This window comes from Carcharodon carcharias, chromosome 24 (assembly GCF_017639515.1).
Source record: "Carcharodon carcharias isolate sCarCar2 chromosome 24, sCarCar2.pri, whole genome shotgun sequence".
In the NCBI taxonomy this organism is placed as follows: Eukaryota; Metazoa; Chordata; class Chondrichthyes; order Lamniformes; family Lamnidae; genus Carcharodon; species Carcharodon carcharias.
Genome location: NC_054490.1, coordinates 12,837,991 through 12,854,591, shown reverse-complemented (window position 1 = coordinate 12,854,591; position 16,601 = coordinate 12,837,991). Strand labels below are relative to the sequence as shown.

Sequence of the window (16,601 nt, the reverse complement as noted above, 5' to 3'; positions counted from 1 at the left end):
TAGACTGGGTGTTGTGTAATGAGAAAGGAATAATTGGCAATCTGGTTGTGCGAGGCCCCTTGGGGATGAGTGACCATAATACGATAGAATTCTTCATCAAGATGGAGAGTGACGTTGTTGATTCTGAGACTGGGGTCCTGAATCTTAATAAAGGAAACTACAATGGTATGAGGCGCGAGTTGGCTACGATGGATTGGGAAACGTTACTTAAAGGGATGATGGTGGATAGGCAATGGCAAACATTCAAAGAGCGCATGGGTGAACTGCAACAATTGTTTATTCCTGTCTGGCGCAAAAGTAAAACAGAAAAAGTGGCCAAACCATGGCTTACAAGGGAAATTAGAGATGGTTTTAGATCCAAGGAAGAGGCATACAAATTGGCCAGAAAATACAACAGACCTGAGGATTGGGAGCAGTTTAGAATTCAGCAAAGGAGGACCAAAGGATTGATTAAGAAGGGGAAAATAGAGTATGAGAATAAGCTGGCAGGGAACATAAAAACTGGCTGTAAAAGTCTCTACAGGTATGTGAAGAGAAAAAGATTAATGAAGACAAATGTAGGTCCCTTACAGTCAGAAACAGGGGAATTTATAATGGGGAACAAAGAAATGGCTGACCAACTAAATACATACTTTGGTTCTGTCTTCACAAAGAAGGACACTATTAACATACCAGAAATGTTGGGGAACACAGGGTTTAGTGAGAGGGAGGAACTGAAAGAAATCAGTATTAGTAAGGAAATGGTGTTGGGGAAATTGAAGGCCGATAAATCTCCGGGGCCTGATAATCTATATCCCAGAGTACTTAAGGAAGTGGCCCTAGAAATAGTGGCTGCATCGGTGGTCATCTTCCGAGATTCTATAGACTCTGGAACAGTTCCTACAGAGTGGAGGGTAGCTAATGTAACCCCACTATTTAAAAAGGGAGGCAGAGAGAAAACAGGGAATTATAGACCAGTCAGCCTGATGTTGGTAGTGGGGAAAATTCTAGAGTCCATTATAAAAGATTTAATAGCTGAGCACGTGGAAAACAGTGGCAGAATCAGACAGAGTCAGCATGGATTTATGAAAGGGAAATCATGCTTGACAAATCTACTGGAATTTTTCGAGGATGTAACTAGTAGAGTTGATGAGGGGCAGTCAGTGGATGTGGTTTATTCGGACTTTCAGAAGGCTTTCGACAAGGTCCCCCATAAGAGATTGGCGTGTAAAATTAAAGCGCATGGGATTGGGGGTAGTGTATTGAGGTGGATAGAAAACTGGTTGGCAGACAGGAAACAAAGAGTAAGAATAAACGGGTCTTTTTCCGAATGGCAGGCAGTGACTAGAGGGGTACCGCAGGGATCGGTGCTGGGACCCCAGCTATTCACAATGTATATTAATGATTTAGATGAGGGAACTAAATGTAATATCTCCAAATTTACAGATGACACAAAGCTGGGTGGGAGGGTGAGCTGTGAGCAGGATGCAGAGATGCTTCAGTGTGATTTGGACAAGCTGAGTGAGTGGGCAAATGCATGGCAGATGCAGTATAATGTGGATAAATGTGAGGTTATCCATTTTGGTAGCAAAAAACAGGAAGGCAGATAATTATCTGAATGGCTATAAATTGAGAGAGGGGAATGTGCAATGAGACCTGGGTGTCTTTGTACACCAGTCGCTGAAGGTAAGCATGCAGGTGCAGCAGGTGGTAAAGAAGGCAAATGGTATGTTGGCCTTCATAGCGAGAGGATTCGAGTACAGGAGCAGGGATGTCTTGCTGCAATTGTACAGGGCCTTGGTGAGACCACACCTGGAATATTGTGTGCAGTTCTGGTCTCCTTATCTGAGGAAGGATGTTCTTGCTATAGAGGGAGTGCAGTGAAGGTTTACCCGACTGATTCCTGGGATGGCGGGACTGACATATGAGGAGAGATTGAGTCGGTTAGGATTATATTCGCTGAAGTTCAGGAGAATGAGGGGGGGATCTCATAGAAACCTATAAAATTCTGACAGGACTGGACAGGGTAGATGCAGGAAGGATGTTCCCGATGGTGGGGGGAGTCCAGAACCAGGGGTCACAGTCTGAGGATACGGGGTAGACCATTTAGGACTGAGATGAGGAGAAATTTCTTCACCCAGAGAGGGGTGAGCCTGTGGAATTCACTACCACAGAAAGTAGTTGAGACCAAAACATTGTGTGTTTTCAAGAAGGAGTTAGATATAGCTCTTGGGGGTGAAAGGGATCAAAGGGTATGGGGAGAAAGCGGGAGCAGGCTATTGAGTTGGATGATCAGCCATGATCATAATGAATGGGCGGAGCAGGCTCGAAGAGCTGAATGGCCTCCTCCTGCTCCTAGTTTCTATGTGATGTGGGCAGCCCCACCTGAGAGCACACAGGGAGAATGAGGGAACTCTTTAGCGTCTGCCCACTACATTCTGGCAGCAATGACCAGCACTGCCAAGGTGCAGGCGTCAGTAATGTTTCCGGGGAGTGAGAGGCTGGACCATCACTGTGGCCTGAAGGCTGCACGGAGCAGAGGGAAGAGGCCCTGGACTGAGACACCTGCCTTTTATCTTGTGCAGAAAGGATTCACCCCTGAGTGACACAGACACTGCTCATCAGAACAGGGAGTGGTCCCATGGAGGGGGTGAGGACAATGAGGGTGTGTGTGAGAGAGAGAATGAATGGTGATGTCCCTCTCACTGGCAGTGAGTGAGGGCCCTGTGGGGTGTGTGACGGGTTTGTGAGTGTGTGAGTTGAGACGGACGAGGATAGTGAGTTACCCTGGGGGAACAGAGGGGACCATTCGTCCTCTTGCGGCGCTGGGTGGCTGTCCTCGTCTGAAGGGGCGTTGGCGCTGACCACCGCCTCCCAAGCCGGGCTGGTCCCGCAGCCCCACCCCCCCGCGGCCAGAGCGGGGGAGGTACAGGACATCCCGAAGCACAAAAACAGCCTCCAAAAGGGGTCCCAGCGACGTGTCGCTAAACCGGGGTGGGGGGGGTGGAGGGGCTGCAGTCTTCCCCCATCCCCCTCGTGGACACAGCTGGTGGGTAAAACTACCGCACCTAAAGTAAATCTGGGATCAAACAGCCCTCTGTCTGTCTCTGTCTGTCCGTCTCTCTCTGTCTGTCTCTCCCTCTCTCTATCTCTGTCTCTGTCCCTCTCTCTCTGTCTGTCCGTCTCTCTCTGTCTGTCTATCCCTCTCTCTATCTCTGTCTCTGTCCCTGTCTCTCTCCCTGTCCCTGTCTGTCCCTCTCTCTCTCTGTCTGTCCGTCTCTCTCTCTCTGTCCCTCCCTCTCTATCTCTGTCTGTCCCCCTCTCTCTGTCTGTCTCTCTATCTGTTCCCCTCTCTCTGTCCCTCTCTCTATCTCTGTCTGTCCCTCTCTGTCTGTCCCTCTCTCTCTCCCTGTCTCTGTCCCTCTCTCTGTCTGTCCCTCACTGTTTGTCCCCCTCTCTCTGTCCCTTTCTCTATCTCTGTCTGTTTCTGTCCCTCTATCTCTGTGTCTCTCTCTCTCTGTCTGACTCATTCTGTCTCTCTCTCTCTGCCTCTCATTCTCTCTCTCTCTGTGTCTCTCTCACACTCCCGGCCCCTCCCTGTCCGTCTCTCTCTGTCTGTCCCTCTCTCTCTCTCTCTCCGTCTGTCCCTCTCTATCTCTGTCTGTCCCTTTCTCTCTGTCTGTCTGTCCCTCTCTCTCTGTCTGTCTATTCCTCTATCTCTGTCTCTGTCCCTCTCTCTGTCTGTCCCTCTCTCTCTCTCTCTCTGTCTGTCCCCCTCTCTCTATCTCTGTCTGTCTGTCTCTCTCTCTCTCTCTGCCTCTCATTCTCTCTCTCTGTCTCTCTCACACTCTCTGTCTATGCCTCTCTCTCTCTCTGACTCTGTCTCTTTCTCTCTCTGTGTCTCTCACACTCTCTGCTTCTCTCTTTCTGTCTCAAACTCTCTGCCTCTCTCTGTCTCTGCCTCTCTCTGTGTCTGTCTCTCACTCTGTCTCTGTGTCTGTCTGTGTGTGTCTGTCTCTCCCTGACTTGGATTCTCTCTCTCCCCTCCTTTAAGGTGCTCCTACCTCTAACTTGTCCCTAAAACCTCATTTGGTGGCTCGAGTTTCGATATTTTGTCTTGTGTTTTTGCCTTGTGCTACTTTGAAGGGACTTGGCCTTTCCTTTGTGTCTGGGGTTCTATATAAATGCACATTTGTGTTGTTGTGGGTGTACATACACCACAGGGACTGCAGCAGTTCAAGAAGCCAGCTCAACACCATCTTCCAGTCATACGGACTCGAAACGTTTATTGATTTTTATCTCTCCACAGATGCTGTCAGACCTGCTGGGTTTTTCCAGCATTTTCTGCTTTTCTTTCCGATTTCCAGCATCTGTCGTATTTTGCTTTTAACATGGAGGGGGCTGAATGGGGCCTCCTCCTGTCCCTGTGTAACAGGCTCGAGGGGCTGAATGGGGCCTCCTCCTGTCCCTGTGTAACAGGCTCGAGGAGGGGGCTGAATGGGGCCTCCTCCTGTCCCTGTGTAACAGGCTCGAGGAGGGGGCTGAATGGGGCCTCCTCCTGCTCCTGTGTATCAGGCTCGAGGGGCTGTGGACTTTTTGTGTTCCTGATATGGCCTCTTCACCAGCCACCTTTAAAAGCCCAGAAGTGTGAAATGTTGTTTGGTTTTGAATTCCTTTCCCAGACTTGTTGCTCCCACAGGGATTTCCATGCCAGCTGTTGTTTCTAACAGCTCTCCTCAGTGTGGAAGGATCGATTAAGGGTCTAATTTCACAACAATTTGTGAATGATTGAGGGAGGCCTGGGAATGAACTCGAGTACACACACAGCGGGGACAGTGCAGCTGTATTGGTAGGTTTGCGGGCCAAGGAAGGTGCGGGGGAGGGCAGGTGTGTGTGTGTGTGTGTGTGTGTGTGTGTGTACATCTCTGGGTGTGTCTGTGTATATGAGAGTCTCTGGTGTGTGTGTCTGGATGTGTGTTTGTGTGCGTTTATCTGTGTGTATGAGAGTCTCTGGTGTGTGTGCGTGTGTCTGGGTGGGGGGTGTATGTATGTGTGTCTCTGCTTGAGTGCGTGTCTCTGGGTGTGTTCGTTTGTCTCTGGGTGTGTTCGTGTGTCTCTGGGTGTGCTTGTGTCTCTCTGGGTGTGCATGTGTGTGTCTCTGGGTGGGTGTGTCTCTGAGTGTGTGCATGTCTGAGTGTGTGATAGCGCATGTGGGTGTCTGGATGTGTGTGTGTTTGTGTGTGAGAGAGAGTGCGTCTGGATGTGTGTTTGTGTGTCTGTGTGGGTTTATCTGTGTGTATGAGAGTCTCTGGTGTGTGTACGTGTGTCTGGGTAGGGGTGTGTGTGTGTGTGTGTGTCTCTGCGTGGGTGTGTGTCTGGGTGTGCATGTGTGTGTTTGTGTGTGTCTGTTTGGGTGTCTCTGGGTGTGTGCATGTCTGAGTGTGTGATAGCGCATGTGGGTGTCTGGATGTGTGTGTGTTTGTGTGTGAGAGAGAGCGTGTCTGTGTGTCTGTGTGGGTTTATCTGTGTATGAGAGTCTCTGGTGTGTGTACGTGTGTCTGGGTAGGGGTGGGTGTGTGTCTCTGGGTGTGCATATGTGTGTTTGTGTGTGTCTGTTTGGGTGTCTCTGGGTGTGTGCATGTCTGAGTGTGTGATAGCGCATGTGGGTGTCTGGATGTGTGTGTGTTTGTGTGTGAGAGAGAGCGTGTCTGTGTGTCTGGATGTGTGTTTGTGTGTCTGTGTGGGTTTATCAGTGTGTATGAGAGTCTCTGGTGTGTATACGTGTGTCTGGGTAGGGGTGTGTGTGTGTTTGTGTGTCTCTGTGTGGGTGTGTGTCTCTGGGTGTGCTTGTGTGTGTCTGGGTGTGCTTGTGTGTGTCTCTGGGTGTGTGCGTGTCTGGGTGTGTGATAGCGCATGTGGGTGTCTGGATGTGTGTGTGTTTGTGTGTGAGAGAGTGTGTCTGTGTGTGTCTGTCTGGGTGTGTGTGGGTGTACGTGTGTGCGTGAGAGTGTGTGTCTGGGTGTGTGTATGTCTGGGTGTGCGTGTGTGAGAGTGTGTGTCTGGGTGTGCGTGTGTGAGAGTGTGTATGTATGTGTGGGTGTGTGTGTGTGTCTGGGTGTGTGTGTGTATATCTGGGTGTGCGTGTGTGTGTATGTCTGGGTGTGCATGTGTGTGTGTGTCTGGGTGTGTGTGTGTGTTTGGGTGTACGTGTGTCTAGGTGTGTGCACGCATGTATGTCTGTGTGGGCGTGTGTGTGTGTCTAGGTGTGTGTGTTTGGGTTGTCTGGGTGTGTGTGTATTTTTGGGTGTGTGTGTGTCTGGGTGTGCGTGTGTGTGTGCGTGTGTGTGTGTGCGTGTGTCTGTGTGTGCGTGTGTCTGTGCGTATGTCTGGGTGTGCGTGTGTGTGTCTGGGTGTGCGTGTGTCTGTGTGTGCGTGTGTCTGTGTGTGTGTCTGGGTGTGCGTGTGTGTGTGTGTGCGTGTGTCTGGGTGTGCGTGTGTCTGGGTGTGCGTGTTGGGGGTTAAGGGGGTTGCTGGTTGGGAATAAGAATCTGCAGGATGACCCTGGCATGTCTGGCTTGCAGTATTACTGATTGGGTCTATGAAGTAAGGGGCTGGGCAGGAGAGAGGGAGTGAGAGAGAGAGCGCCAGTTGGACAAAGAGAGAGTGGGAGACACTGATAGTGAGAAAGAGTGAGAGCAAGAAAGACAGAGAGAGAAATAGATGGGGGGTGAGGTAGATGGGGGAGAGAGAGAGAGAGGGGCAGAGAGAGACGGAGAGAGACAGTAAGAGACAGAGAGAGACAGAGAGAGAACGAGAGAGAGAGAGAGAGAGCGAGGGGGAGGCAGATAGAGAGAGATGGGGGAGGCAGACAGAGAGAGATGGGGGAGGCAGAGAGAGAGAGATGGGGGAGGCAGAGAGAGAGAGATGGGGGAGGCAGAGAAAGAGAGAGAGGGGGGAGGCAGGGAGAAAGAGAGGGACAGAGAGCGAGAGACAGAGAGAAAGACACAGAGAAAGAGAGAGAGAGAGAAAGAGAGATGCGCAGAGAGAGAGTGAGAGACAGAAACAGAGAGGTGGAGAGGTTTAGGGAGGGAATGCCAGAGCTCGGGGACTCCAGGCAGCTGAAGGCTTGGCCGCCGATGGTGGAGCGATGAAGATCGGGCGATGGTCAAGAGGCCAGAATTGGAGGAGCGAAGAGATCTCGGAGGGTCGTAGGAAGGTTACAGAGATGGGGAGGGTTGTAGGGGCCAGAGGAGGTTACAGAGATAGGGAGGGTTGTAGGGGCTGGAGGAGGTTAGAGAGATAGGGAGGGGTGTAGGGGCTGGAGGAGATTACAGAGATAGGGAGGGTTGTCAGGGCTGGAGGAGGTTACAGAGATAGGGAGGATTGTAGGTGCTGGAGGAGGTTACAGAGATAGGGAGGATTTTAGGTGCTGGAGGAGGTTACAGGGATAGGGAGGGTTGTCGGGGCTGGAGGAGATTACAGAGATAGGGTTGTAGGGGCTGGAGGAGGTTACAGAGATAGGGAGGGTTGTTGGGGCTGGAGGAGGTTACAGAGATAGAGAGGGTTGTAGGGGCTGGAGGAGGTTACAGAGATAGGGAGGGTTGTAGGGGCTGGAGGAGGTTACAGAGATAGGGAGGGTTATTGGGGCTGGAGGAGGTTACAGAGATAGGGAGGGTTGTAGGGGCTGGAGGAGGTTACAGAGATAGGGAGGGTTGTAGGGGCTGGAGGAGGTTACAGAGATAGGGAGGGTTATTGGGGCTGGAGGAGGTTACAGAGTTAGGGAGGGTTATTGGGGCTGGAGGAGGTTACAGAGATAGGGAGGGTTATTGGGGCTGGAGGAGGTTACAGAGTTAGGGAGGGTTATTGGGGCTGGAGGAGGTTACAGAGATAGGGAGGGTTATTGGGGCTGGAGGAGGTTACCGAGTTAGGGAGGGTTATTGGGGCTGGAGGAGGTTACAGAGATAGGGAGGGTTATTGGGGCTGGAGGAGGTTACAGAGATAGGGAGAGTTTGAAACACAGGATTTGAACAATGGGCCGGTGTTGTGCATTGAGCCAGGTGGATGTTGAGGGGTTGGTGATGGGATGGGCGGGTGTTGGGGGTGCAGGTGATGGGAGGTGGATGTTGGGCGGTTGGTGATGGGGGGGGCGGGTGATGTGGGTGAGGGTGATGGGAGGTGGGTGATGTGGGTGAGGGTGATGGGAGGTGGATGTTGAGGGGCGGGTGATGTGGGTGAGGGTGATGGGAGGTGGATGTTGAGGGGTTGGTGATGGGGGTGAGGGTAATGGGAGGTGGGTGTTGAGGGGTGGGTGTTGGGGGGTGAGGGTGATGGGAGGTGGATGTTGAGGGGTTGGTGTTGGGGTTGAGGGTGATGGGAGGTGGATGTTGAGGGGTTGGTGTTGGGGGTGAGGGTGATGTGGGTGAGGGTGATGTGGGTGAGGGTGATGGGAGGTGCGGGTGATGTGGGTGAGGGTGATGGGGGGTGAGGGTGATGTGGGTGAGGGTGATGGGGGCTGCGGGTGATGTGGGTGAGGGTGATGGGGGTGAGGGTGATGTGGGTGAGGGTGATGGGAGGTGGATGTTGAGGGGTTGGTGTTGAGGGGTTGGTGATGTGGGTGAGGGTAATGGGGGTGAGGGTGATGTGGGTGAGGGTGATGGGGGGTGAGGGTGATGTGGGTGTGGGTGATGGGAGGTGGATGTTGAGGGGTTGGTGATGGGGGGTGCGGGTGATGTGGGTGAGGGTGATGGGAGGTGGATGTTGAGGGGTTGGTGATGGGGGTGCGGGTGATGTGGGTGTGGGTGATGGGAGGTGGGTGTTGGGTTGGTGATGTGGGTGAGGGTGATGGGAGGTGGGTGTTGGGGGGTGCGGGTGATGTGAGTGAGGGTGATGGGAGGTGGGTGTTGGGGGGTGCGGGTGATGTGGGTGAGGGTGATGGGAGGTGGGTGTTGGGGGGTGGGGGTGATGTGGGTGAGGGTGATGGGAGGTGGGTGTTGGGGGGTGAGGGTGATGGGGGTGAGGGTGATGGGAGGTGGGTGTTGAGGGGTGGATGTTGGGGGGTGAGGGTGATGGGAGGTGGGTGTTGAGGGGTTGGTGTTGGGGGTGCGGGTGATGTGGGTGAGGGTGATGGGAGGTGGGTGTTGAGGGGTTGGTGTTGGGGGTGAGGGTGATGGGAGGTGGATGTTGAGGTGTTGGTGATGGGGGGTTGGTGATGGGGGTGAGGGTGATGGGAGGTGGGTGTTGGGGGGTGCGGGTGATGTGGGTGAGGGTGATGGGAGGTGGGTGTTGGGGGGTGTGGGTGATGTGGGTGAGGGTGATGGGAGGTGGGTGTTGGGGGGTGCGGGTGATGGGGGTGAGGGTGATGGGAGGTGGGTGTTGAGGGGTGGGTGTTGGGGGGTGAGGGTGATGGGAGGTGGATGTTGAGGTGTTGGTGATGGGGGGTTGGTGATGGGGGTGAGGGTGATGGGAGGTGGGTGTTGGGGGGTGCGGGTGATGTGGGTGAGGGTGATGGGAGGTGGGTGTTGGGGGGTGTGGGTGATGTGGGTGAGGGTGATGGGAGGTGGGTGTTGGGGGGTGCGGGTGATGGGGGTGAGGGTGATGGGAGGTGGGTGTTGAGGGGTGGGTGTTGGGGGGTGAGGGTGATGGGAGGTGGGTGTTGAGGGGTTGGTGTTGGGGGTGCGGGTGATGTGGGTGAGGGTGATGGGAGGTGGGTGTTGAGGGGTTGGTGTTGGGGGTGCGGGTGATGTGGGTGAGGGTGATGGGAGGTGGGTGTTGAGGGGTGGGTGTTGGGGGGTGAGGGTGATGGGAGGTGGGTGTTGAGGGGTTGGTGTTGGGGGTGAGGGTGATGGGAGGTGGATGTTGAGGTGTTGGTGATGGGGGGTTGGTGATGGGGGTGAGGGTGATGGGAGGTGGGTGTTGGGGGGGCGGGTGATGTGGGTGAGGGTGATGGGAGGTGGGTGTTGAGGGGTTGGTGTTGGGGGTGAGGGTGATGGGAGGTGGGTGTTGGGGGGTGAGGGTGATGTGGGTGAGGGTGATGGGGGTGAGGGTGATGGGAGGTGGGTGTTGAGGGGTTGGTGTTGGGGGTGAGGGTGATGGGAGGTGGGTGTTGGGGGGTGAGGGTGATGTGGGTGAGGGTGATGGGAGGTGGATGTTGAGGGGTTGGTGATGTGGGTGAGGGTGATGTGGGTGAGGGTGATGGGAGGTGGATGTTGAGGGGTTGGTGTTGGGGGTGAGGGTGATGGGAGGTGGGTGTTGAGGGGTTGGTGTTGGGGATGAGGGTGATGGGAGGTGGGTGTTGAGGGGTTGGTGATGTGGGTGAGGGTGATGGGAGGTGGGTGTTGAGGGGTTGGTGATGGGGGGGGGGAGGGTGATGGGAGGTGGGTGTTGAGGGGTTGGTGATGTGGGTGAGGGTGATGGGAGGTGGGTGTTGAGGGGTTGGTGATGTGGGTGAGGGTGATGGGGGGGAAGGTGATGGGAGGTGGGTGTTGAGGGGTTGGTGATGTGGGTGAGGGTGATGGGAGGTGGGTGTTGAGGGGTTGGTGATGGGGGGGGAGGGTGATGGGAGGTGGGTGTTGAGGGGTTGGTGATGTGGGTGAGGGTGATGGGAGGTGGGTGTTGAGGGGTTGGTGATGTGGGTGAGGGTGATGGGGGGGAAGGTGATGGGAGGTGGGTGTTGAGGGGTTGGTGATGTGGGTGAGGGTGATGGGAGGTGGGTGTTGAGGGGTTGGTGATGGGGGGGGGAGGGTGAGTGATGGGAGGTGGGTGTTGTGGGGTTGGTGTTGGGGGTGAGGGTGATGGGAGGTGGGTGTTGAGGGGTTGGTGTTGGGGATGAGGGTGATGGGAGGTGGGTGTTGAGGGGTTGGTGATGTGGGTGAGGGTGATGGGAGGTGGGTGTTGAGGGGTTGGTGATGGGGGGGGAGGGTGATGGGAGGTGGGTGTTGAGGGGTTGGTGATGGGGGGGGAGGGTGATGGGAGGTGGGTGTTGAGGGGTTGGTGATGGGGGGGGAGGGTGATGGGAGGTGGGTGTTGAGGGGTTGGTGATGTGGGTGAGGGTGATGGGGGGGAGGGTGATGGGAGGTGGGTGTTGAGGGGTTGGTGATGTGGGTGAGGGTGATGGGAGGTGGGTGTTGAGGGGTTGGTGATGTGGGTGAGGGTGATGGGAGGTGGGTGTTGAGGGGTTGGTGATGGGGGGGAGGGTGATGGGAGGTGGGTGTTGGGTTGGTGATGTGGGTGAGGGTGATGGGGGGGAGGGTGATGGGAGGTGGGTGTTGAGGGGTTGGTGATGTGGGTGAGGGTGATGGGAGGTGGGTGTTGAGGGGTTGGTGATGTGGGTGAGGGTGATGGGGGGGAGGGTGATGGGAGGTGGGTGTTGAGGGTGATGGTGATGTGGGTGAGGGTGATGGGGGGAGGGTGATGGGAGGTGGGTGTTGGGGTTGGTGATGTGGGTGAGGGTGATGGGAGGTGGGTGTTGACGGGTTGGTGATGGGGGGGAGGGTGATGGGAGGTGGGTGTTGAGGGGTTGGTGATGTGGGTGAGGGTGATGGGAGGTGGGTGTTGAGGGGTTGGTGATGTGGGTGAGGGTGATGTGGGTGAGGGTGATGGGAGGTGGGTGTTGAGGGGTTGGTGATGTGGGTGAGGGTGATGGGGGGGAAGGTGATGGGAGGTGGGTGTTGAGGGGTTGGTGATGTGGGGGAGGGTGATGGGAGGTGGGTGTTGAGGGGTTGGTGATGTGGGTGAGGGTGATGGGGGGGGAGGGTGATGGGAGGTGGGTGTTGGGTTGGTGATGTGGGTGAGGGTGATGGGTGGTGGGTGTTGTGGGGTTGGTGATGGGGGGGGAGGGTGATGTGGAGGGTAGTGGAGATATCAGGAAAGTGGAGATGTGCCAAGCAGAGACCAGAGCGCTCTAGAATCAAATTTATTTGGATATAAATTCTTGTTCAGAAAAACATGTCAGGAGAAGCAGCTGCGAGTCAACATTAGAGGAGGCTGCAGGGACAGGGGCTTCGAGAGAAGGCAGGGCCACTCCTCCCAATCACCAGCCCACAGCTGCCAAAGAGGACTGGGGCTGAAGGTGAGGGTGCCAGGGCCGCTGGAACTATGCCCCCACCACGGTGCTCAGCGAGAGATCTCAGCATCATCCAGGAGGCAGAATGAAAACGGGAGGAACCTGTAACCCGAGCCAGTGTAGAATTTGTTCTGAAATTCGACCCTGAGGGAGAGAAACCAAACATGTTAGATACAGAGTAAAGCTCCCTCTACACTGTCCCCGTCAAACACTCCCAGGACAGGTACAGCACGGGGTTAGATACAGAGTAAAGCTCAATCTACACTGTCCCCATCAAACACTCCCAGGGCAGGTACAGCACGGGGTTAGATACAGAGTAAATCTCCCTCTACACTGTCCCCATCAATCACTCCCAGGACAGGTACAGCACGGGGTTAGATACAGAGTAAAGCTTCGTCTACACTGTCCCCATCAAACACTCCCAGGACAGGTACAGCACGGGGTTAAATACAGAGTAAAACTCCCTCTACACTGTGCCCATCAAACACTCCCAGGACAAGTACAGCACGGGGTTAGATACAGAGTAAAGCTCCCTCTACACTGTCCCCATCAAACACTCCCAGGACAGGTACAGCACGGGGTTAGATACAGAGTAAATCTCCCTCTACACTGTCCCCATCAAACACTCCCAGGACAGGTACAGCACGGGGTTAGATACAGAGTAAATCTCCCTCTACACTGTCCCCATCAAACACTCCCAGGACAGGTACAGCACGGGGTTAGATACAGAGTAATGCTCCCTCTACACTGTCCCCATCAAACACTCCCAGGACAGGTACAGCACGGGGTTAGATACAGAGTAAATCTCCCTCTACACTGTCCCCATCAAACACTCCCAGGACAGGTATAGCACGGGGTTAGCTACAGAGTAAAGCTCCCTCTACACTGTCCTCATCAAACACTCCCAGGACAGGTATAGCACGGGGTTAGATACAGAGTAAAGCTCCCTCTACACTGTCTCCATCAATCACTCCCAGGACACGTACAGCACGGGTTTAGATACAGAGGAAAGCTTCCTCTACACTGTCCCCATCAAACACTCCAAGGGCAGGTACAGCACGGGGTTAGATACAGAGTAAAGCTCCCTCTACACTGTCCCCATCAAACACTCCCAGGACAGGTACAGCACGGGGTTAGATACAGAGTAAAGCTCCCTCTACACTCCCTCCTTGCTCCGTTCCCCCCTCCCGGTATCCGATGACGTACCAGTGCAATCGGAGAGCGTGTAGGAATGCGGATAGACCTTCCATGATGAGGAGAATGGCGATGGTCAATACAGCAAAGAATGCAAAGGCAGCACACAGGATAATGGAATAGTAGTAATCCGTGTTTGCGAACCCCTTACGTAGCACCATATCCCACAGAACCTCCGAGAGCTCTAGAGAAAATTCCAGAAAAGAGGTCACACTCGACAGAGCTGGAAGACGTGTCAGTGCAGCCACACAGCTAAAATTAGACACTGAAAATTGATAACATCCACAAAGTAAAACAACAAACAGAGCACAGGGTGAATGTCCACTCGTGACTTCAGTTAAATCTTGCTCGACCACACTCGGAGCACTGTGCAGAGTTCCGGTCTCCGTATCCCTCGGTTAGACCACACTCGGAGCACTGTGCACAGTTCTGGTCTCCATATCCCTCGGTTAGATCACACTCGCACTGTGCACAGTTCCGGTCTCCTTATCCCTCGGTTAGACCACACTCGGAGCACTGTGCACAGTTCTGGTCTCCATATCCCCCGGTTAGACCACACTCGCACTGTGCACAGTTCCGGTCTCCTTATTCCTCGGTTAGACCACACTCAGAGCACCGTGCACAGTTCCGGTCTCCGTATCCCTCGGTTAGACCACACTCGGAGAACCGTGCACTGTTCTGGTCTCCATATCCTTGGGTTAGACCACACTCGGAGCACTGTGCACAGTTCCGGTCTCCGTATCCCTCGGTTAGGCCACACTCGGAGCACTGTGCACAGTTCTGGTCTCCATGTCCCTGGGTTAGACCACACTCGGAGCACTGTGCACAGTTCCGGTCTCCATATCACTCGGTTAGACCACACTCGGAGCACTGTGCACAGTTCCGGTCTCCGTATCCCTCGGTTAGACCACATATCATAAAATTATGGAATGGCTTTTGCACAGGAAGAGACCTTTCGCTGTTTCGTGTCTATGCTGTTCCTATGAGAGCAATCAGCTAGTCAGACTCTTCCCCCACCTTCTCCCCATAACCCTGCATTCTCCCTTTTCCGATAATGATCCAATTCCCATCCCAAAGCCTCGATTGACCCTGTCTCCACCCACACTCTCAGACAGTGGGTTCCAGATCCTAACCACTCGATTGACCCTGTCTCCCCCACACTCTCAGACAGTGCGTTCCAGATCCTAACCACTCGATTGACCCTGTCTCCCCCACACTCTCAGACAGTGCATTCCAGACCCTAACCACTCGATTGACCCTGTCTCCCCCACACTCTCAGACAGTGCATTCCAGATCCTAACCACTCGATTGACCCTGTCTCCACCCACACTCTCAGACTGTGCGTTCCAGATCCTAATCACTCGATTGACCCTGTCACCACCACACTCTCAGACAGTACGTTCCAGCTCCTAACCACTCGCTGTGTGAAAAAGCTTCTCCTCATGTCGCTGTTGCTTCTTTCACCAATCACCTTAAATCTGTGTCCCTCTGGTTCTCGATCCTTCCACTAATGGGAACAGTTTCTCCCTATCAACTCTGTCCAGTCCCCTCATGATTTTGAACACCTCGATCAAATCTCCTCTCAACCTCTTCTCCGAGGAGAACAGTCCTGGCTTCTCCAATCTCTCCACGTCACTGAAGTCCCTCATCTCTGGAACCACTCTCGCCAATCTTTTCCACACTTTCCCTAAAGCCTTCACATCCCTCCTAAAGTGCGGAGCCCAGAACTGGACACAATGCTCCAGTTGAGGCTGAACCGGTGTTTTATACACGTTTAACATAACCTCCCTGCTCTTATACTCTTATTAAAGTCCAGGATACTGTCTGCTTTATTACCCGCTCACTCAACTTGTCCTGCCACCTTCAATGATTTATGTACATATACCCCCAGGTCCCTCTGCTCCTGCACCCCCTTTAGAATTGCACCCTTTATTTTATATTGTCTCTCCATGTTCTTCCTACCAAAATGAACACTTCTCTGCATTGAACTTCATCTGCCACCTATCTGCCCACTCCACCAACTTGTCCTTGTCCTCTTGAAGCTCCACACAGCCCTCCTCACAGTTCACAAAACTCCCAAGCTTCGTATCACCCGCAAACTTTGAAATTGTCCCCCGCACACCAAGATCCAGATCATTAACATGTGTCAGAAAAAGCAAGGGTCTCAACACCGAGCCCTGGGGAACTCCACTACAAACCTTCCTCCAGCCCGAGAAGCACCCATTAACCATTACTCTCTGTTTCCCATTTATCAAGCAATTTTGTATCCACCTTCCTACTGTCTCTTTGATTCCATGAACAATAACTTTTCTCACAAGTCTGTTGTGTGGTACAGTGTCAAATGCCTTCTGGAATTCCATGTACACCACATCTACAACATTACCCTCATCGCCCCTCTCTGTTACCTCTTCAAAAGACTGCAGCAAGTTAGTTAAACACGATTTACCCTTTAGAAACCAGAGCTAACTTTCCTGAGTTAACCATGTGCTTATTAATTTTGTCCCGGATTATCGTTTCTAGAATCTTCCTCCGCACCAAGGTGAAGCTGACTGGCTTGTAGCTCCCGTCTGGGCCTTACCGTTAAACCCTTTTTTTGAACAAAGGTTTAATATTTGCAATTCTCCGGTCCTCGGGCACCATGGCAATGGGGGTCATCGACCACTTGGATTTGACCTCAGCTGCCATATGGGGTGAAAGGTCACACCTTGCCCCCAGTGCCACGTCAGTGAGGGGAATCTGCCCCCAAAATCTCCACTCACCAACCAGAACCCCCCCCGCGCGACCCTCTGGGTTGCTCACCCCAACTCCGACACCAAGAGGTTCCGGAAGTTATACTCACGTGCGTGAGCCAGACTCAGAGCCCAGAGCCGAAGGTAAGATGCAGTGTTGGAGATGCAGCTGAGACAATATTCAATCGTGTGAATGGCCTGCTTCATGAAGACATCAGCTGTGTCAAACTGGGAGAAGAGATTGGGTCACTCAGCGAAGACACAGATTAAATCTCCCTCTACGCTGTCCCCATCAATCACTCCCAGGACAGGTACAGCACGGGGTTAGATACAGAGTAAAGCTCCCTCTACACTGTCCCCATCAAACACTCCCAGGACACGTACAGCACGGGGTTAGATACAGAGTAAAGCTCCCTCTACACTGTCCCCATCAAACACTCCCAGGACACGTACAGCACGGGGTTAGATACAGAGTAATGCTCCCTCTACACTGTCCCCATCAAACACTCCCAGGACAGGTACAGCATCAGGTTAGATACAGAGTAAAGCTCCCTCTACGCTGTCCCCATCAAACACTCCCAGGACAGGTACAGCACGGGGTTAGATACAGAGTAAATCTCCCTCTACACGGTCCGCAT

The 16,601-nt window shown here is 53.6% G+C and overlaps 1 protein-coding gene across 1 annotated transcript in view; it reads right to left on the bottom strand.

Annotated features, from left to right (window-relative positions):
* Nucleotides 1-11,877: 11,877 nt before the first annotated feature.
* The window catches only part of LOC121269413 (V-type proton ATPase 116 kDa subunit a2-like), an 84,392-nt gene continuing 79,668 nt past the window's right edge, over nucleotides 11,878-16,601 (bottom strand). The window contains exons 16-18 of the mRNA XM_041174027.1: nucleotides 16,074-16,191; nucleotides 13,247-13,418; nucleotides 11,878-12,184 (exon numbers count right to left, since the gene is read on the bottom strand). Coding sequence (XP_041029961.1) covers nucleotides 12,091-12,184; nucleotides 13,247-13,418; nucleotides 16,074-16,191 — 384 coding nt within the window. The 3' untranslated portion in view covers nucleotides 11,878-12,090. The remainder of the gene's footprint in view (nucleotides 12,185-13,246; nucleotides 13,419-16,073; nucleotides 16,192-16,601) is intronic.